The sequence below is a fragment of the Camelus ferus genome, chromosome 14 (genome assembly GCF_009834535.1).
Source record: "Camelus ferus isolate YT-003-E chromosome 14, BCGSAC_Cfer_1.0, whole genome shotgun sequence".
NCBI classification, from domain to species: Eukaryota; Metazoa; Chordata; class Mammalia; order Artiodactyla; family Camelidae; genus Camelus; species Camelus ferus.
The window spans coordinates 23291809-23309756 of NC_045709.1; the positions used below are offsets into that span (position 1 = coordinate 23291809).

The 17948-nt window shown below is 48.0% G+C and overlaps 1 protein-coding gene across 4 annotated transcripts in view; it reads right to left on the reverse strand.

Moving 5' to 3' along the window:
• Window positions 1-1119: 1119 nt before the first annotated feature.
• FGF9 (fibroblast growth factor 9) overlaps window positions 1120-17948 on the reverse strand; it is a 48786-nt gene continuing 31957 nt past the window's right edge. For all 4 annotated transcript variants that reach the window (XM_032496457.1, XM_032496454.1, XM_032496456.1 and 1 more), the window contains one exon: window positions 1120-2874. In XM_032496457.1, coding sequence (XP_032352348.1) covers window positions 2602-2874 — 273 coding nt within the window. In that variant the 3' untranslated portion in view covers window positions 1120-2601. The remainder of the gene's footprint in view (window positions 2875-17948) is intronic.

Genomic DNA, 17948 nt, shown 5'->3' on the forward strand with positions numbered 1-17948 from the left:
TAGATTTGTCTTCTGGCACCTGTCTCTGAACAACAAGAGGCAGTGTGTGGCTTGGCAGAGGGTCCAGGTTAGGATTTCATGACATATGGCCCTGTTGGATGTGAGCCACGCAGGCAGCTCGTCCAGGGAGCTGGTTCCTGGGCTGTGAGCTGCTCACCTGAGAACCCCCATCACCTCTTCTCACCAGACACCTTTGACAAAGGATAATGTCTGAGTGCAAACAGCAAGGAAAGGGGCTAGGAAAGAGGACAGCAGTGCCTGCTCTCCCCAGGTCTCAGGCCCCCCTGAGAGCCGGCCTGCCAGGGCTCGGATGCTCACTGCCCACGACCCGCATCGGCCTCTCTCCCAAGCGACACGTGCTCTCTGAGAAACGCGCGGCCCTGATGGAGCAGACTGGGGGCAGATCCGCACCACCTCTGCCCCACCCTAGCCCCGCAGCTGTGCGTCTTGGGTTTCCTAAGAAGTTTGGCACTGAGGGTGACCCCAGACAGGAAGAAAGGAGAGCGTCTGTGTCACAGGCTGGATGCAGGGGACCCTGCCTAGTGAGTGGGCCAAGCGGGGAGGAAGGGCCCGGGGCCCGGGGGGCAGAGTGGTGAGGACTCGTCCCCGAAGCTAAAACACACGCTTCCCCTGCGGCCCGAAGGCCGGCCTGCCCGTGGCGCCCCCACTTCTCAAGGCCTCTGGTCCCAGCCATCGAGTCGGCCGTCATGACAGACACACAACATTTCCCAGGCACTTTCAGAGGGACGCGCTCAGACACAGACCTTGGCTTGGACCTTGGGTCTGTTGTTTTTAACCTGTCCTTCACTTTCACTCTTTCTATTTTCCTTTTCGTGTGCTACTTCCAACTTACTCTTTATCTTGATTAACGTATCATTTCATCTTTCACTTGCTTTTTTTTAGTGGAGACAAGAAGGGATGGCTTAAAGTGTCAGCCCTGCGGGACGGGACCTCGAACCCGTCTCAAATGGGCGTCAGCAGACGTCTTCTGCAGAGGGCGAGCGAGGACGTGTCCTCGGATCTGCAGGCCACGTCGTCTCCATGACAGCGACCGGCTGCGGCCGCGGTGTGAATGCAGCCGTGGACAACACATACAGAAGGAGGGTGTCTGGCCCTCAATACAACTTTATTGGCAAAAACAGTCGCAAGCAGATTTGACCTGTGGCTTGGATGCATAGCTGACCCGGCACAGAGACCCCAAGTAAAGAGCCAGCGGAGGGAACTGATCTCATCGGTCTTGCCACAGGGGGCACACTCCACGTCCCAGCCTCCCGAGGCCCATGGAACCTCTTTGCTCTCATCCAAGCCTCCCAGTAACCAGATTTTCTGGTCTTCAGGAAACTCCCAGGGCCCTGCTAGTCAGACCACGGGCTGAACCTTTTCATCCTCGGCCCTCACCAACACGGGCCTCACGGGCCCTCGTTTTCACCTCCCCCCAGCGCCGGACCATGGCTCTTACTCCTGGACAGAATGCCCCCAGGAGCTTAAGAGGACACAGCAGCAAAAGCGTGTGTGGTGCCCCGAAGGGGGCCTCAAAGCTCAGGCAAAGAAGCGGGGAAGCACATTCCAGGTTGAGGAGGGGAACGCTTCAGTAGGGGAGGAGGGAAGGGCTGGACCGGAGGGAAGGTGACAGAACCCTGAGCTCAGAGGCCAGGCAGGTGGGGAGGAGCTCCCAGGGCCAGCAGGGCAGCTGCTGGCATCGTGGGCTGTGTGTTTGTGTCCCCCTCAAACTAAACCCCCAGGGTGACGGGGTCAGGAGGTGGGTCCTGCGAGGTGCAGAGGTCCTGAGGGGGGACCCTCACAATGGGTCAGTGCCCTGAGAAGGAGCGGCCCCAGAGAGCTCGCCTCCTCTCTGCTCTCACGTGAGGACACAGGTAGAAGTCAGAGGTCAGGATGGGCTCCCCAGACCCCTCTGCTGGCACCTTGACCCTGGACTGTCCGCCTTCAAAACTGGGAGGAGAAACGTTTATGGTTTGAACCATCCAATCTGTGGTGTGTTGTGAGGACAGCCCGAGAGAAGGCAGCTGGGACATCATCTCAAAGAGAAAGAGTTTCTTGTACGACATTAAAAGAATCGAGTGCTCAGCCCAGTGGGCGAGGGAAGAGACAGGAGGACTGGGTTACGATTAGATTAGCAACAGGGACACCAGAAACAGATACATTGTGACTGACTGTAATTCAATTTTTTAAAATAAGTAATTAATTAAAATTTTAAAAAAGATTACGCTAGCCATAGGGCTAGGTAGTATCCAGGTTAGGCTTAAGATGAGGGTGTGGCTGATAATTAAGGTACCACTGGTTTGCTTCCGATCTGAACCCACGATTCCAGAGGTACTTGTAACCCATTGTAACTCACCACTTCTCAGACACGTTATTTTTCCCATGTCACACATCTACTTTTCACACGTTTATTTTTCACATCCCCACGTCTAGGAGGTGTCTTACAAAGGTTCCTACGTGTCTTTGTTTAATCGGCAGTATCCTTACTTCATCGCAACAGCAGTGCAGTAAGTAATGGTGTGTCTTCCGAAAAACAGCAGCATCTCATTTCTTCTAATATGGCAGACGTGTTCCAGACAACGGAAAATCAGATGGTTCACGTCAGTTCAGAGGACACGCGGCCATGGCGGTGTGTATCGTTGGTAGCTCTGCACCCAAATCTCGTGCCCTCCGGAAGCTTCTAGAGACTGCGAAGTACTTTCTCGAAGAAAAGCTAATCGGGTCCACATCTGTTTTGTGCCCCAGGGTCCCTGGAGGGGCCCCAGGAGGGCAGGTCGAGCGCTGGGGCTGCTCGGCGGCAGCAGCAGAACACACGGAACGTGAAGAGTGAAGAGCGCGCTGCCGCGCAAGAGCCGCGAGCCGCTCCTGAGAAGCCTGCAGACAGAGTAGGGGAGCGGAAATGTGAGAGCGGCAGGTACGGCGTTTCCGTGAGGAATTTAGCAAGCGGGCAGGTTCAGTAAGCAAAACAGCTACTTTTAAAACAACCCATGGCTCATTACCAACCCACTCCGCGACGCGAGCTCACCTAGGTCCCGGCCGTTGCTGCAGCCGGGCCGCGCGAGCGCTGCGGGACGCACGGGGCCCCGGGGGCGCGCCAGCCGCCCAGGCTGCGGGGGGACTGGGGCGCCTCAAGGCGCCTGCGCGGAGAGCCTGCGCCGCTCCGAGGGGGGCTCCTGCCCTCCTGCCCGGCGCCCCTGACTCTGCACGTCATGACTCTGCCTCCCTGGTTCTTTGTTTTTCATTTGTTTTTGGAGGAGGGACTGGGGATTGAAACCAGGCCCTCGTGCGTGCTAAGCACGCGCTCCGCCACTGAACTCTACCCTCCCCCGACCCTGGTTCTTCTTAGATTGTTTTCACGGTAGACATCTGTTGTATTCCCACACCTCTCATGGCTCCCTTGTGCCTCAAAACTATTGTCCACAGTCGCTGCTTGACTCTTAGGCCAGGATTGGGTGCACAGAGTTGGCTCGTTCCCCGTCCCTCTCCTGGTACTCTCTGCTGCCACAAGCTCATTCCAGGCCACCGTTTGTGTCTCCCCTAAGGCTCCTGCCCGTCAAATTCCACTCCTCCACGGAGGCTTCCCCAGCTGCTGTCAACAGGCCACACCTAAGCTCTTGTGACAGACACCTGGTGACACAGCTGTCCAGAGGGCTCCTTCTGCAGAGGTGACCAGGTTCTATGTGACCAAGACACTTCAGCCAAAGCTGACTGGACTAGGATGGGCTTCTGACCTGGGCGGAACCGTCACAGGCAGGCCAGGGGCCAGAGGGTTCACCAGGTGCCAAAGCCCTGCTTAAAGAAGGATGGAGAGGACCAGGCAGAGCCATGAGAGCCCCACTGCTGGAAATCTGAACAGGAAGGTTCGAGAGTGGGGGGGAGGGGGGGAGAGAGGGAGGGAGGGAGGGAGAGGGAACTTACAGGAGCAGGGCTGAAAACATCAGCAAGTCATCAGGTTTCAGCTACAGCAGAGCCTCAGCGGAGGAGCCAGACCGCCTGCTGCTGCCAGGACATGAGGTTGCCTCATCACTAGAGCAGACCTGGGTCCAGCGCAGCTTCCCAAGTCCAGTTTCTGTGCTGCCCGGTCTCGCTCCATTTCTGTTTCCCTAAGAAGCCTGTGGGCAGAGTCTCCTGGACTCCTGTGAAGTCAGAACGACTGGCTGAGGTTCCTGTGTCCCACATGTACCCCTACGGTCCTCCAGAGAATCCGAATAAGTGTTAATCCCATAAAACAAAAGAACCGTGCGCACAGTGACCTTCACCAGTCCCTGCCCCCAAACATCTGCAGCCTTTCTAGCCTGAACCATGCGATTTGGCACTCACTACAGGATGCCTCGCCAAAGCAAGGGCACTAATTTTGCATGGGCTTTAATTTCACTTCCCAGCAGATCACACACTTCCTCAGGGCAGGGGCTCAGGGCTCCTGTTTCTTCTTTATCTCTCACACCCCATATAATCTTGAATACGTCATTTAACCTCTCCAAGCACCGGTACTCTTGTTTTCAAAACTGGAGAAATAATAGTACCTACTTTAAAGGGCAGTTTTGAAGAATAAATGAGAACATGTCTGCAAAGTGCTTGGCATAGTGCCTGGCACACGACGAGTGCTCATCAAGCACTGATGGACGTAGTGATGGCAGTGCTGGTGGTGGTGGTGGTGATGGCGGTGGTGATGATGGTGATGGTGGTGGTGCTGGTGATGGTGGTGCTGGTGGTGCTGGTGCTGGTGGAGGTGATGGTGGTGGTGGTAGTGATGGTGGTGATGGTAATGGTGGCAGTGAGGGTGATGGTAGTGGACTGTATACATCATAGAGTCCTGACCACAGTAGATAACTTAGAAGTATTTGCCGCTATGTGGCTCACCTGGCAAACCGCATGCTCACAGGCTGTATAGCGGAGTTAAGGGACAGAGATGAGCAGAAGGGAAAACCAGCACCTGTGGAGCACCTGCTCCGACCCCAAGCCCTTGCGGGTCTATCTCATCTATACCTCACAGCAGCTCATTGGCAGAAATCCTAATTTAAATTAAATGACCTGCCTAACTTTATGAAGCTAAATAACGACACTGCTTGGGTTCCAACAGCCACACCCTTTCCTCTACACCCGGCGGCCCCACAAACAACCCCTCAAGACTGATGGGCAGAGGGAGGGGATGGCCAGCAACGTTCCTCCAAAGTAGGAATGGGTTCAAAACACAAACTCTGTGTTTCTCAAAAAACACCATCCTTACGCACACTAACTGCACCGTTCGCACCCTAATTTCCCCCGTCAATCTTCACTTTTCATCGACTCCTGATCAAGGTTTGCATCAGTATCAGGAGAAATAAAGTTGAATGACTCCATTTCAACACTGACCTAAAAGAAGGAGCAGGAAGCGATGCTACTGGCTGAGGGTGGCAAGATGCCGTAGTCAGACACCTTTCAGAAACAGCCTCCGACCTCGGCGTTCTCTCCTTCACAACCACAGTCCTGCCGGGTCTGCTCTGCAGGGTCTGTCTCGCTGGGCTCTGTGCCCTGCTCTGGTACGGGGACTCTGGAAGCTGCTTGAGGGCAGAGAGGGTGACAACACTGCTTCGTGTCCACAAGTGCCCGGAACTTAACCTCCACTCACTCACTCGAAGATCTCACTGGTCCTCTGATGCACCTCGCTTTATGAGGCTGGGGAAGGAGACCCGGGCAGTGGTCCCCGGGGGTGACAGTGCTTCAGCTCAGCACTGGGCCGGCGGACCCCCGGCTCCAGGCGGCACCATCACCCCCGCCCAGCCCCGGCCCCTCACCAGCGGCGCTGGTTCCAAAGGCTTTGCGGTCCGGCTGCCAGGATTCAAACCCAGCTGTGTTGCCTCAAGCTGGGGGACTCCCCGACACTTACTTAGCGTCTCTGAGCCTGCTCCTCAGCCAGACGAGGCGAGTGCCAGAGGAGAACACAAACAAGTCCTGGAGCCTCAGCCCCGCGCGCGGCCACACCTCCCGCGGCAGGGACGGTCACTGTCATCAGTCACCCACTGCGTTTACCCTTTGGGGCTGTGCTCGCCACCTTCCTTCCTCTGATTCTCGGTGCCGACCCTTGACTAAAAGCTAGACGGCAGCGAGACCACCGGAGGGACGCCGCGGAGCTGTGTGGGAGCCGGCAGGCGCTGGGCAGGAGACAATCAGACGTGCGCTGCTAGAGCTGATACCGCAGCTCAGGGGCTAATGCAGTTTTGGGCTCCGTTCCCAGCAGCGAACAGAGGTGAGAGTCCCGCTCTAACAGCCTTTCTCGAACCCCACCTGGAAAACTACATTAAATTCCGGGCACTTCAATACCATAAAGAGGTAGAAAAGCTGAAGGGAGTTCAAAGCAGAGCAATAAAAATGATGGGGAGGTAGGGAGAATTGATTTACTGGGAAAGATTAAAATAACGAACTACGTACAGCGCGTCTGGGTGGTGACTGGCGAGGAGCATGGGGGAACATAGCAGCCTATAAATAATGGGGCCGGTAAACAGCCGCGGGGAGCGTTCTTGAGCTGGTACCAGGAGGCACAGCCGGGAAGGAGGGCGAGACAGAGGAAAGGACAGTTTATGAAGAACCTGCGGAAAGCTGTGTGGGCTTTTATTCAAAGACAGAGAGAGACAGGCAGAGAAATTAAAGATGCCAAGCAGTGACGTTCCAATCCAGCAGGACGGAATCCTACTTCCCAAAACCCTATTGTTTTCTGGTCCCCATCTGCGTGTCTCCTACCCCAACTGCTATGGCCCTTGGTGGTCAGCACCCCTCCCCCTACTGCCACCACTGCCAGGCAGCAAGCTTGGCAGAGAAATACACCAGGTTCACTCACCGGAGACTCCCCAGCACCTGACGCAGGGCTCACCTCCTAGTCATCATCCCATAAATACCGGCTGAATGAAGGGCATGGTGAATGGCCAGTTTGCAAAGAAATAAATGAAATAAAGCATTAATTACCAAAAATGATACATAGTAAGGGTCATGTCAAAGCAGCAAAGATCTAGCAGGATCACAGCCATGGATCGTGACATATAGAATTTTAAGGTTAGAAAGGCCGTTAAAAATCTTATATTTCAATGATTCTCAATTTTTTTCCCCAAACCAGTTCACCTGTGCACCTACATTTACACACAATTTCCAGCACGCTCACGTATTCCCAGACCTTTCTCTCCACCATAAATAATGCCTATCAGAGCCAACTACATGAGAGGGACATTCTCCCGTGGAAAACCTTGTCACCACTCTAACTGAGTAAAAGAAAAAAGTGAATACTCTGTGGCCTGTTGTGAGCGGCCCTCCCTGAGACCCTCGCGTGCCACTTATGCCTCCGGGGGGACCTCGGCCTCCGGGCGGGCGGCGCAGCAGCACTTCCCCGCAGGCACACACTTTCAGCTTTTAATTTTGAGTAGAAAAGTACTTGCTCTTCTCCTCACGCCTCACTGTGACCTGTGTGTCACCCAGCACCCCCTCTGCTGAGCAGGTAGAGTGACCGTCCCGGGAAAGCCCGTTCATGGTGCAGCCCAAACTATAGGACGGGGTTTCTACAGGTTTCCCGAGGCCCCAGGTGCCATTCTGTGATTTCCAAACGCAGAAACTGAGGCTTTGTGTTAAAAGTTACTGGAGCAAGTGACATCCTGGTGACACAGGAACCACCAGCCACCTGCTGAGCGCCCCCCTCACTCCTCTCGGCTGCCTCAGGGGTCCCCACCTACACCCCAGACTTCTCTGCACAGTTCATCCCACAAAGCCACAGGCACCACTTTGTCAAGCTCTGTGGTGAACAGAGAGGATTTCCTCCGTCCATTTAGCCAATGCTTAGGAGCTGTAGTTACGCAGTTCAGAGGCAAAGTCCAGACAGCCCTTGATGCATACATTTGTTTTTGGAAAAGTCAACTTCAAAGCCTGAAGTCCATCTCCGGAATCCCAGTTCCCCCATTAACACCCACAATAAAACAGTAAATACATTCCAGGGAGAAAGCAAGCGGAGGGGGAGCCATTTTTCAATTTACTCAGTGAAGCGGCCGCTGCCCCGAGGCCCGCGGCGCGTGGTGGGCCCACCTCTAGAGCCCAGCACCACCCAGGGGCCCAGAGGCCCGACGACTGTTTCAACACCACGCCGGGCGGCCGGTGCCCGGGGGAGGCGGCGCTGAGGTGGGTCTGAGCATGCGCAGCAGGGGCGGGTCCCCAGGGAGAGGGGGCCGGGAAGCAGCCCGGGGCGCTGGGAGCGCGGCGGGGGGCGCGGGTGCTCCTCAGGAGGTCCCGGGCCTGGAAGTTCTGCCAGAATCTGTCCTGCGGCCCAAGGGGGCCCCAAAAGTTCCCAAAGTGGAGAGAGCGGGCCGGAGAAACGTCAGGGAGAGCGCACGCCTGGAACCCAGAACTTCCCAGTGCGATGTTGAGCACTTCAGGTGGCGAAACCCGATCCCAGTCTGAGCTGGAGGCCGCGAAGCCCGACCTGCACGGGTCTGAAGTTACGTCCGGGCTTCACTGACCCGCTTGCTGGGATACCTTTTTCAGAACAGACCCACTAACGTTTTGGAACTGGAGGTGCTCCCTCAGGCCCTGCGGGGGTGAAACAGGGCGCCTACACCATGCAGTCCCCTGCTTAAGCTGCAGAACATCCCGAAACACAGCCGGCCCGGGGCACGGGGTCGCAGACCTGGTCCACCCCGGCCGCTTCGCGAAGGGTCGGTGAGGGGCCGTGCCGACGTCGGGGGGTGCGGCCCTGCTGCCGGAGGGTGAGGGAGGGCTGCACTGCGGCGCGCTGGGGAGGGCAGGGAGGAGGAAACGGTTCTGAAAACAGTTTAGGGATAAGTCAGGACTTGGGGGGGGGGGCTTGGGGCAGGGCGGGAACGAGGACTCCCGAGTTTCCTCGTGGACGTCCTCATGGATGGTGGTGTCACCGTGAGACGGTGCTCGCAGGAGGCAGGGCAGGAGCAGCGGTGAAATAATAGGTCTGTCTGAACATCTGTGAGGAGCTGTAAGAAACACTGAGCCATCAGGCAGAGGCAGCCGAGCTCAGTGGGACACAAGCTCGGGGAGGTGTGTGGAAACACGCGGCAGTAAATTAGAATCTCACAGAGTGACCCAGAGCAGAGGCAATTCAGAATCGTCGTCCCCCCAGCACGGGGACGAAGGCAGAGAACACTGGCCACGCTCCCCAGAAGCCCCCTAAAGAGGGGCCATGGTACAGCTGAGGCAGGAGCTGGAAGCGGGAACAGGGCCTTGAGCTGCCCTGGGGTGTGCTCCTCTGCCTTCCCTGAGCTGACGAGGCCCCACAAAGCTGCTTGCTCCTCCTGGGCTCAGTTAGCACCCAGCCTTTACAGCCTCCCAACTTCCCAAAGCGCTCACCATCCAAGTCCTCTTCCGCTAACTCCAGGTAAACGACGTGGTCGAAATTCAAGCCCCACTGTAGATCAACAAAACAGAGACGCGTAGTCGGCTTTCTCTTTTATTGAGTCACAGAGGTGGGAGAATGTGGTTTTGCATCTTCTGAAATTGGTGCTGTAAAGAGTCACAGAATCTTCTGGGCTTTCATGACATTTGGCAGATGTAGGACAATCACATACACTTCTCCTCATGCTGGGCTCCGTGTATGTGTATTTTTACTCTCCTCCGGCTAATCTCTGACACGGTTGCAGAAGTCATTTATAAAATGCAGGTGTGACCCCTAGCAATAAACCACCAAATTCCAAACCGGAAGGAAAACCTAACAACGCACCTAGCCAGGAGTCACTAACAAGGTGGCTTTGTTCGAATGGGTAGTTCATATAAAACAATGGAATTACCAAAGGTTGTAAAGTCATTTTCTATGAAATAAATTCTTGCTCGATGAACATAGATGGTAGCACAGCTTATGGGCTGTTTTCTGTTTTTGTCTTTTGCACTTGTTACTCATTGAAAAGACCGAGCAGAAAGCTGCTAGAAATGCAGGACTGAAGGCCCCGGCCCGACAGGGGAGGCAGCAGTGAAATGACAAGGTCTAGTGATAGAGCGTCCTTAGTGTCCTTGCTGTGTCTCTCTGAACAGCCCGGAGGGGGATGGGAGCCATCCCACCAGCCCCTAGGACATTAGGCTGGTCAGCATGGTCAGAGTTGAGTCTCAAGGTCTTACGAGAAGGAGAGAGATGGGGGAGTGACGTGTGATATTTGTGGCCAGGTCTAAAAACGCCATCAATCTCTTCTGTGTGCATTCCATGGCTAGAAATTAATCAAGTGGTCAAACCCAGCTGCAAGGGAGGTTGGGAAATAGAGTCTCCAGCCAGGCAGCTCTGGGCCAGATACCCGCTTGCTTGAAGAAGGGAACCGCATCATGGAACGTGAATCACGGCCCACGGTCTTCCCCATCAAGCCAGTGATGGCTTCAGCCCAGGCGGGTACCATCTCAGGGCTCCTGGACCACTTATCAGCCTGGTGTCCTCTGCACGGAGATGAAACAGATTCAGAGGACTGAAGAGAGGGCACGTTTTGGGGACACATGAAGTGAAAATTAGATAGCTCGTCTTCTAAGGTGGACTGTTTCTCACTCCCAGTGGAAACTGAACCAGATCAAGTCACTTCACTCTCTAACTTCCATCTGTTTCCATTTGAAGAAGGAGGAGGCGGAGGGGAAGGGGGTCTCACCCAGCTGGTCTCACCCAATTGTGAATTAACGCCAGTATAAATGATTAGCATTTTAGCGGATTCAATCTCCTTTTTACATAGTCAAGCAGCACAGTTGGAACATGGTCCCACGCAGGGAAGGCACAACGCTATGCACTGCAAAGCACAGAACGGCCAAACTTCCGTTGAGACAAAGCACAGCTGGTTTATTTGCTGCCCTCCAGCTGAAAAGCTCTAATTCCAGTTGCAGAAAGCAGAAATGAAGCCTTAATTGAACCTCCTCTCCTTTATCTGTAACTTGTCTTCAGACCGTTAATCCTTAATCCTACAGTCTGGACCTTGGAGTCGTATCTCAAAGTCCTAAGAGTGGGTTATCCAGTCACTGGATTACACAATGGATTAGTTCTTCCCTCGAATCTCTCATGAACTTCACAACATAGTTTGAGGTCTGGCATCGGCTTCAAGTGCTTAGCCCTTTCTAGAGGGCAGTAACTAATCGAATGGGGCATCTGTCACTGCGTCCTTAATATAGTTCCCCAAGTGTGCTCAGAACCATCGGGTGTGGTTCCCGATTTAGCCTCGTGACAAGTTGTCACGAGATAAAAACAGCTAAACAGGAATTTGGAAACTGAACTCCTGTTCTGTGCTAAAAATACAGAACTAATCATTACAAAGCACTCCCAAAAAGGTGTTTGCTGTGAACTACATACAGGTCAGAACTGTCTTGTGGCTGTTCTTTCGTTTAGCTGCCACATCTCCCCCACTGCATGTCGTAAGTCAAGCCTCTCGCAGCTGCAAACCTGTGCTCTCCTCGCTTGGAGGTTTAGTTTAGAATTGAGTGGAGGACTCTAAAGAGCTGAGTTTTAGAAAATGGTGATCAGGGACAAATATCTTAATACTGTTTCCCTGCCTCTGGGTTCTCCTCTTTCTGCAGTTAGCGAATGTGGGGACCTCTTCCCGGATGGAGAGATGCCTGTCTGCGGGTGAAAGCAAAGGGGGTGACTGACGCGCCAGGGATCACACAGTCACCACCATCCCATTTCATCTATCTGACAGCTCTTTATAAAAACAAAAATTTTGTACATAGTACTTAAAAATGTTGTCACAGTGGTATAATTGGCATACAGTTAACTGCACAGAAGCGTACACTGTGATAAGTGTGACACAGTTATACACCAGGTAAGTCAAGATCATGAACAAATCCATCACCCCTGCGCCTCCTCACCCCCGTCACAGCCCCTCCTCTCATCCCTGCCCACCCTGTGGTCTCCAGGAAACCACTGATCCGCTCCCTGTAACTCTGCATCAGACTTCATTTTCTAGAATCTTATTCAAATGGAAATGTACAGTATGTGCTCTTTCTTGTCCAGCTTCCTCCGCTCAGCACAATTATTTTGAGGCTCATCCAGGCAGCAGCATGTTTGAGTAACTCACTCGTTCTCATGGTTGAGCAGTATTCCGTTGTGAGATGTACCAGGATGAAGTGAACTAAGGTTCAGTCACCTGGAGCCTACACTTGGGTTTTTCTCAGTGTTTGGCTATTATTTTAAAAGCTGCATCTGTCTTTGTATGAACATATGCTTGTATTTCTATTGGGTCCATCCATAGGAGGCGAATGGCTTGACCATATAGTTGATGCATGTTTACCTTTTTAAGAAACTGATAAAATGTTTTCCAAAGAGGTTTTACAACTTGACATCCCTACCACCTACGTACGAGTGTTCCAGTTCCTCCAAATCCTCAGCAACACTTAGTATGTCCCATTTTCACAACTTTAGCCTTTTAATACGTGTGTAAAGGTATCTCACTGTGGTTTTATTTTCCGTCTCCCTAATGAGCAATGATGTTGAATACCTTTTTAGGTACTTACTTACAATTTGCATATTCCTTGGTGAACTGTCTGTTCAAATATTTTGCCTGTTTTCTTGACTTTTGAGAGTTCTTTATACATTCTGGATATAGGTCCCTGGACAAATAAGTCTGGATGTAATTTGTAAATCTCTTCTGTCAGCCTGTGGCTTTTCTTTTCATCCTCTTAATGGTGCCTTTTTGAAAGAGATTGTGCTCTTTCTGTGTTCTGAGAAATCTCTGCCCAAGTTCACAAATATTTTCTCCCATGTTTAATTCTAGAAGATTTATAGTTTTTGCTTTGATGTTTAGCTCTATAATCCATTTTGCATTAATTTCCATATATGGTACAAGGCATGGATTGAATTTTTTGCATATGGATATCCAGTTGTTTATACCATTTGTTGAAAGACTGTTCTTCCTCCACTGAATTCCCTTTGTATCTTTGTCAAAAATTTGTTATCCATGCTGGTGAGGATGTGGAACAACAGGAACCCTCATTTATCAAAGGTGAGAATGTAAAATGGCACAGCCCCTGGGGAAGACAGTTTGACAGTTTCTTACAAAACTAAACATATCGTTGCCATATGATCTACCAATCTTACTCCTTGGTATTTACCCAAAAGAGATTAAAAGTGATGTCCACCCCAAAACCTTAACATGGATGTTTATAGCAATTGTATTCATAGTTGCCAAAACTGGAAAGCAACCAAAATGTCCTTCAGAGGGTGAATGGATAAAGTGTGGTATTTCCAGGCAGTGGAGTATTATTCAGTGCTAAGAAGAAATGACCTATCAAGCCATGAAAAGACTCAGAAAAATCTTGAATGATAGTCCTGAGTGAACGAAGTCAACCTGAAAATGCTCCGTGTTGTGTAATTCCCACTACATGACATTCTGGAAAAAGCAAGACCATGGAGACAGTAAAAAGACAAGTGGTTGCTAAAAGTTTGAGGGGTGGAGGCTAGAAGTTTTTAGGGCAGTAAAAATACTCTATATGGTACCATATGATGGATACATGTCATTACACATTTGTCCAAACTCCACAAATGTTTACAACACCAAGAGGGAGTTGTAATGGAAATCATGGACTTTGGGTGATTATGATGATGTGTGGATGGCGGTGGGGGGAGGGGGTGTGTGGGAAATCTCTGAACCTAAAACTGTTCTAAAAAAATAGTCTTATTTTTCAGAAGTATAGGGATAAAAATAGTGAATTTAGCATGTCAGATCTCTTTTTCAGTTGATTCTGCTGCTATATGGCATTTTCTTTATCAGTATTTGCTTTTCAAGACAAGCTAGAAAGTAATGAGCATACTTTTTAAATTGAGTGTCCTCTGATGTGTGGCTGTATTTGGGGACTTTTATTCTGTTGCAGTTATTTTTTTGTCTATCTTTATGCCAATTGCACGGTCAGTTACTTAATTTATAAGTCTTGAATTCAAATGGTGTCAGTCCTCTGACTTTGTTTCTTGTCAGGGTTGTTCTGGATATTCTAGAGAATCTCCATTTCCATATGAATTTTAAAACCAGTTTGCTCATTTCTAAAAAAAAAAAAAACAAACTGAAATTTTTTTGGGATTACCTTGGATCAAGAGATTAATACGCAGGGAATTTACATCTTAAGAATATATAAACAGGGTGTAATTTTCCATTTCTCTAAGGCTGTGTTTTGTAGTTTGCAGTGAATTGATCTTGAATATCTTTTGTCATATTTACCCCTAAATATTTTTACCCTATTAAATGTTATTTTTATTTCAACATCTGATTGCTCATTAGGAATATGTAGAAATACAACTGACTTTTGCATATTGCTCTTGCATCCTGCAATCTTGCTAAACTGGTTTTTATTTCTAGTAGCTTTTCCGTACATATCATCAAATTCTCTGCATAGATGATCATGTCAACTGCAAAAAAAATAAAGGCAGTTCCTCTTCTTACTTTCCAATCGGAACGCCTTTTATTCCTTTCTGCCGCGGATCTCCAGGACAACGCTGGGTAGAAGTGGAAGGCATGGACAACCTGTCTCGTTCCCCAGTTCTGGGGTAAAGCACTCAGTCTTCCATAAGAATGATGTTCATGTAGTTCTTTTGCAGACAGTTTTTTATCAGATTGAGGAAGTTTCTTTCTATTACTAATTTTCTGAGGATTTTGTCAGGAATTATTTTAATTTTGTCAAATGCTCTCTCTAGGTTTATTGAGCTGATAATGTGCTTTTCTTCTTTTGTATGGTAATAAGACAAATTACATGGATCGATTTTCAATTCGCAAGTCAATCTTGCATTCCAAGGATAAATCGCACTTGGACATCGTATATTGTCCTTTTTTAATATAGTTGGACTCAACTTGCTAAAATTATATTTAGAATTTTTATATCCATGTTCATGATGGATATTGATCTGTCACTTTCTCTTCCTGTAATGCCTTTCTCTGGCTTAATTCATAAAGCGAATTTTTTAATATTTCCTTCTCTTCAGTTTTCTGGGTTTATCATAAAATGACATTTCTTTTTCCCAAAACATCTGGTAGAATTTACCAGTGATGCCTCTGAGTCTAGACTTTTATCTGTGGGAAGGTTTTTAATTGCAAATTCAATTATGAATTTTGTAATTAGTGTCTATATTAATTTAATGGTTCAGAATATCTTGGTAAATGTTCCTTGTGCACTTGAAAAGAATGTATATTCTGTTATTGCTGAGTGGAGTGTTCTGTAAATGTCAATCAGGTCAAAGTGGTTGAAAGTGTTGTTTAAACATTCTATATTCTTAATGATTTTCTGTCTACTTGTTCTATCAATTACCAAAAGAAGGTTCTTGAAATTTTAAGTTGTAATTGTGAATTTGGCTATTTCTCTTTGTAGTTTTATCACATTCTGCTTCATATATATTGAAGCTCTGCTTGTTAGGTACACAAACAATTTGGATTTTTATGTTCTTTTGATGAAATGACCCCTTTGAGGAAATGACCCCTTTGATGAACAGCCTTCTTTATCCCTAGCAAAAATGTTGTTGAGAAATCAAGGTTGTCTGATACTAATTTAGCTACTCTAGCTTTTTCTGTAGAATGCTAGCACAGTACGTATTTTTCCATCCTTTCACTTTGAATCTTTTTGTATCTTTATATTTAAAGTTCATTACTTGTAGGTAAGATATAGTTGCATCTTGCTTTTTAAATCCAATCTTGTGATGTTTAGACCATTTACTTTTAATGTGACTCAGTATAGACAAGTTTAAATCTATCATCTTGCTACAACTCTTTGTTTATTACCTTAGTGGTTGCTGTGGCGTTGGCAGCACACATCTTCAGCTCACTGTGATGCACACCACTCCGAGGATAGGATAAGAACCTTACAATACGTACTTCCATGTCTCTCCCTCTGGGTTTGTACTACTGTCACACATTTTATTTTTACAAATGTGATAAATCTCACAGTGTTATTGTTTTTGTTTAATCAGCCCATCACCCTTTAAAGTGATTCAAGTAGGAAAAAATCTTGTATTTTCTCATCAGTTATCATTTATGGTGTTCTTCATTTCCTTTGAATAGATTCCTGTTTCCATGTGGCATCTTTTCGTTTCTGCCTGAAAGATTTTAAGGTTTTAACATTTACAATATTAATCATTTTAACATTTCTTATAGTAAGGGTCAGCCGATGATGAAGTCTTTGCGCTTGTGTATATCAAAAAAAGTCTTCACTTAACCTTTGTTTTTAAAATATATTGTTTCTGGTTTTTAAAATATATTGTTTCCGGTTTCTATAATATAATTCCAGTTTGACAGATTTGTTTTTTCAGTACTTTAAAGATGTTATTTCACTATATTCTTATTCATATTTTTTCTGACAAGAAATCTGATGTCATTCTTAACTTTGTTCTTCTGTATCAAATATATGCTGTGGCTTTTTTCAAACTGGATGCTTTAAAAATTCTCTCGTATCACTGGTTGTCAGCAATTTGATTATGATATGCCTTGCCATAGGTTTTTTTCCCTCATGTTTGTTATGTTTTAGGTTCACTGAGCATCTTGGGTCTGTATGTTTATAGTTTTTATCAAATTTTAGAAACTTTCTGGCCATTATTTATTTAAATTTTTTTGACGCCTCTCTCTCTTCTCTTTTGGGGACTACAGTTATATGTACATTAAGCTGCTTGAAGTTTTCCCACAGATCATTGATGCTCTGTTCAGCTTTCCTTAATTCCCTTTCCTCTGTTTCTTCCACTTTAGATGGTTTCTGTTGCTATAATTTCAAGTGCAGGCACCATTTGTTTTGCAGTGTCAACACTACCGTTAATCTTATCCAATGTATTTTTCATTTCACACATTGTATTTTTCAACTCTAGAAGTCAAATTTGAATTTTTTCCTAGTATCTTCCATATCTCAAACTTTTTTAAAAAATATGAAATGTAATAGCTGTTTCAATGTAATTTTCTGCTCACGCTAACATCTTGGTCAGTTCTGAGTCAGACTGGAATGATGTTTATCCTCATTTTGGGTTTTGTGTTCCTGCCTCTTTGCATGTCTGATGATTTCTGATTCGATGCCAGACATTGTGTGTTTTACCTTGCTGGGTGGGTGATGGATAATTTTTATTCCCATAAACTTTATTGAGCTTTGTTCTGGGATGAAGTTGACTTGAAAATAGTTTGATCCTTTTTGGCGTTTCTTTTCAAATGTGTTAGGTAGAACTAGAACAGTGTTAAGGTTAGCTGTTCTGCACAGCTGAGGCCCTTCTGTGCACGCCACACAACGCCCTGTGAATCTGGAGGTTCACTTCTCTGGCTGGAAGGAAGAGGCAGTGCTCCTCACCCTGTGTAAGCGCCAGTACCGTTACCTCCCATCCTTCAGGGTGGTCCTTTCCCTGTCCTCAGGTAACTTTCTTGTCCTCATGTACTAATCACAGTTTAGACCCTTTCTAGAGAGCAGTCACTAGTCAAATGTATTTATAGATTGTTCACATATTTCTCACATGCTCTTTAATACAGTTCCTTGAGTATGCTCAGAACCATTGGGTGTGGTTCCCAAAAAAGACCACTTCACGACAAGCCATCACATGCTTCCGAGATAAAAACAGTCACCCAGGAATTTGGAAACTTAACTCCTGTTCTACAAATATAGAATAATCATTATAAAACATGACCCAAAAGAACGCTAAATTACATCACATTGACTTTATGCATGTTTTGTTTTTCCAAGACATTTTTCAACTCAAAGTCAAAGCAAGAAGGAATACCTTTGAGAACAGTTTTAAGTGTCCAGTTGAATGGGAGTGAAAAGAAGATTTCCCAATGGCGTAAGTCCATTATATTATAAAGTATCTGCTTTAAAGAGATAATATTCTGCTTTAAACCACATCCCAGTCCTCTTCTCCAGAAAGAAGCGGTATTTTACACAAAGGAGACAAGGAGAAAAGCTATGGCAGGTAACTCCTGGCGCTCTCACAAGTGGTAGGCACGCGCTAAGTGACTCATTTATATTCATAGTGAATATGAAACCGATTTTACCGGTTCTGTGCTGCTTTC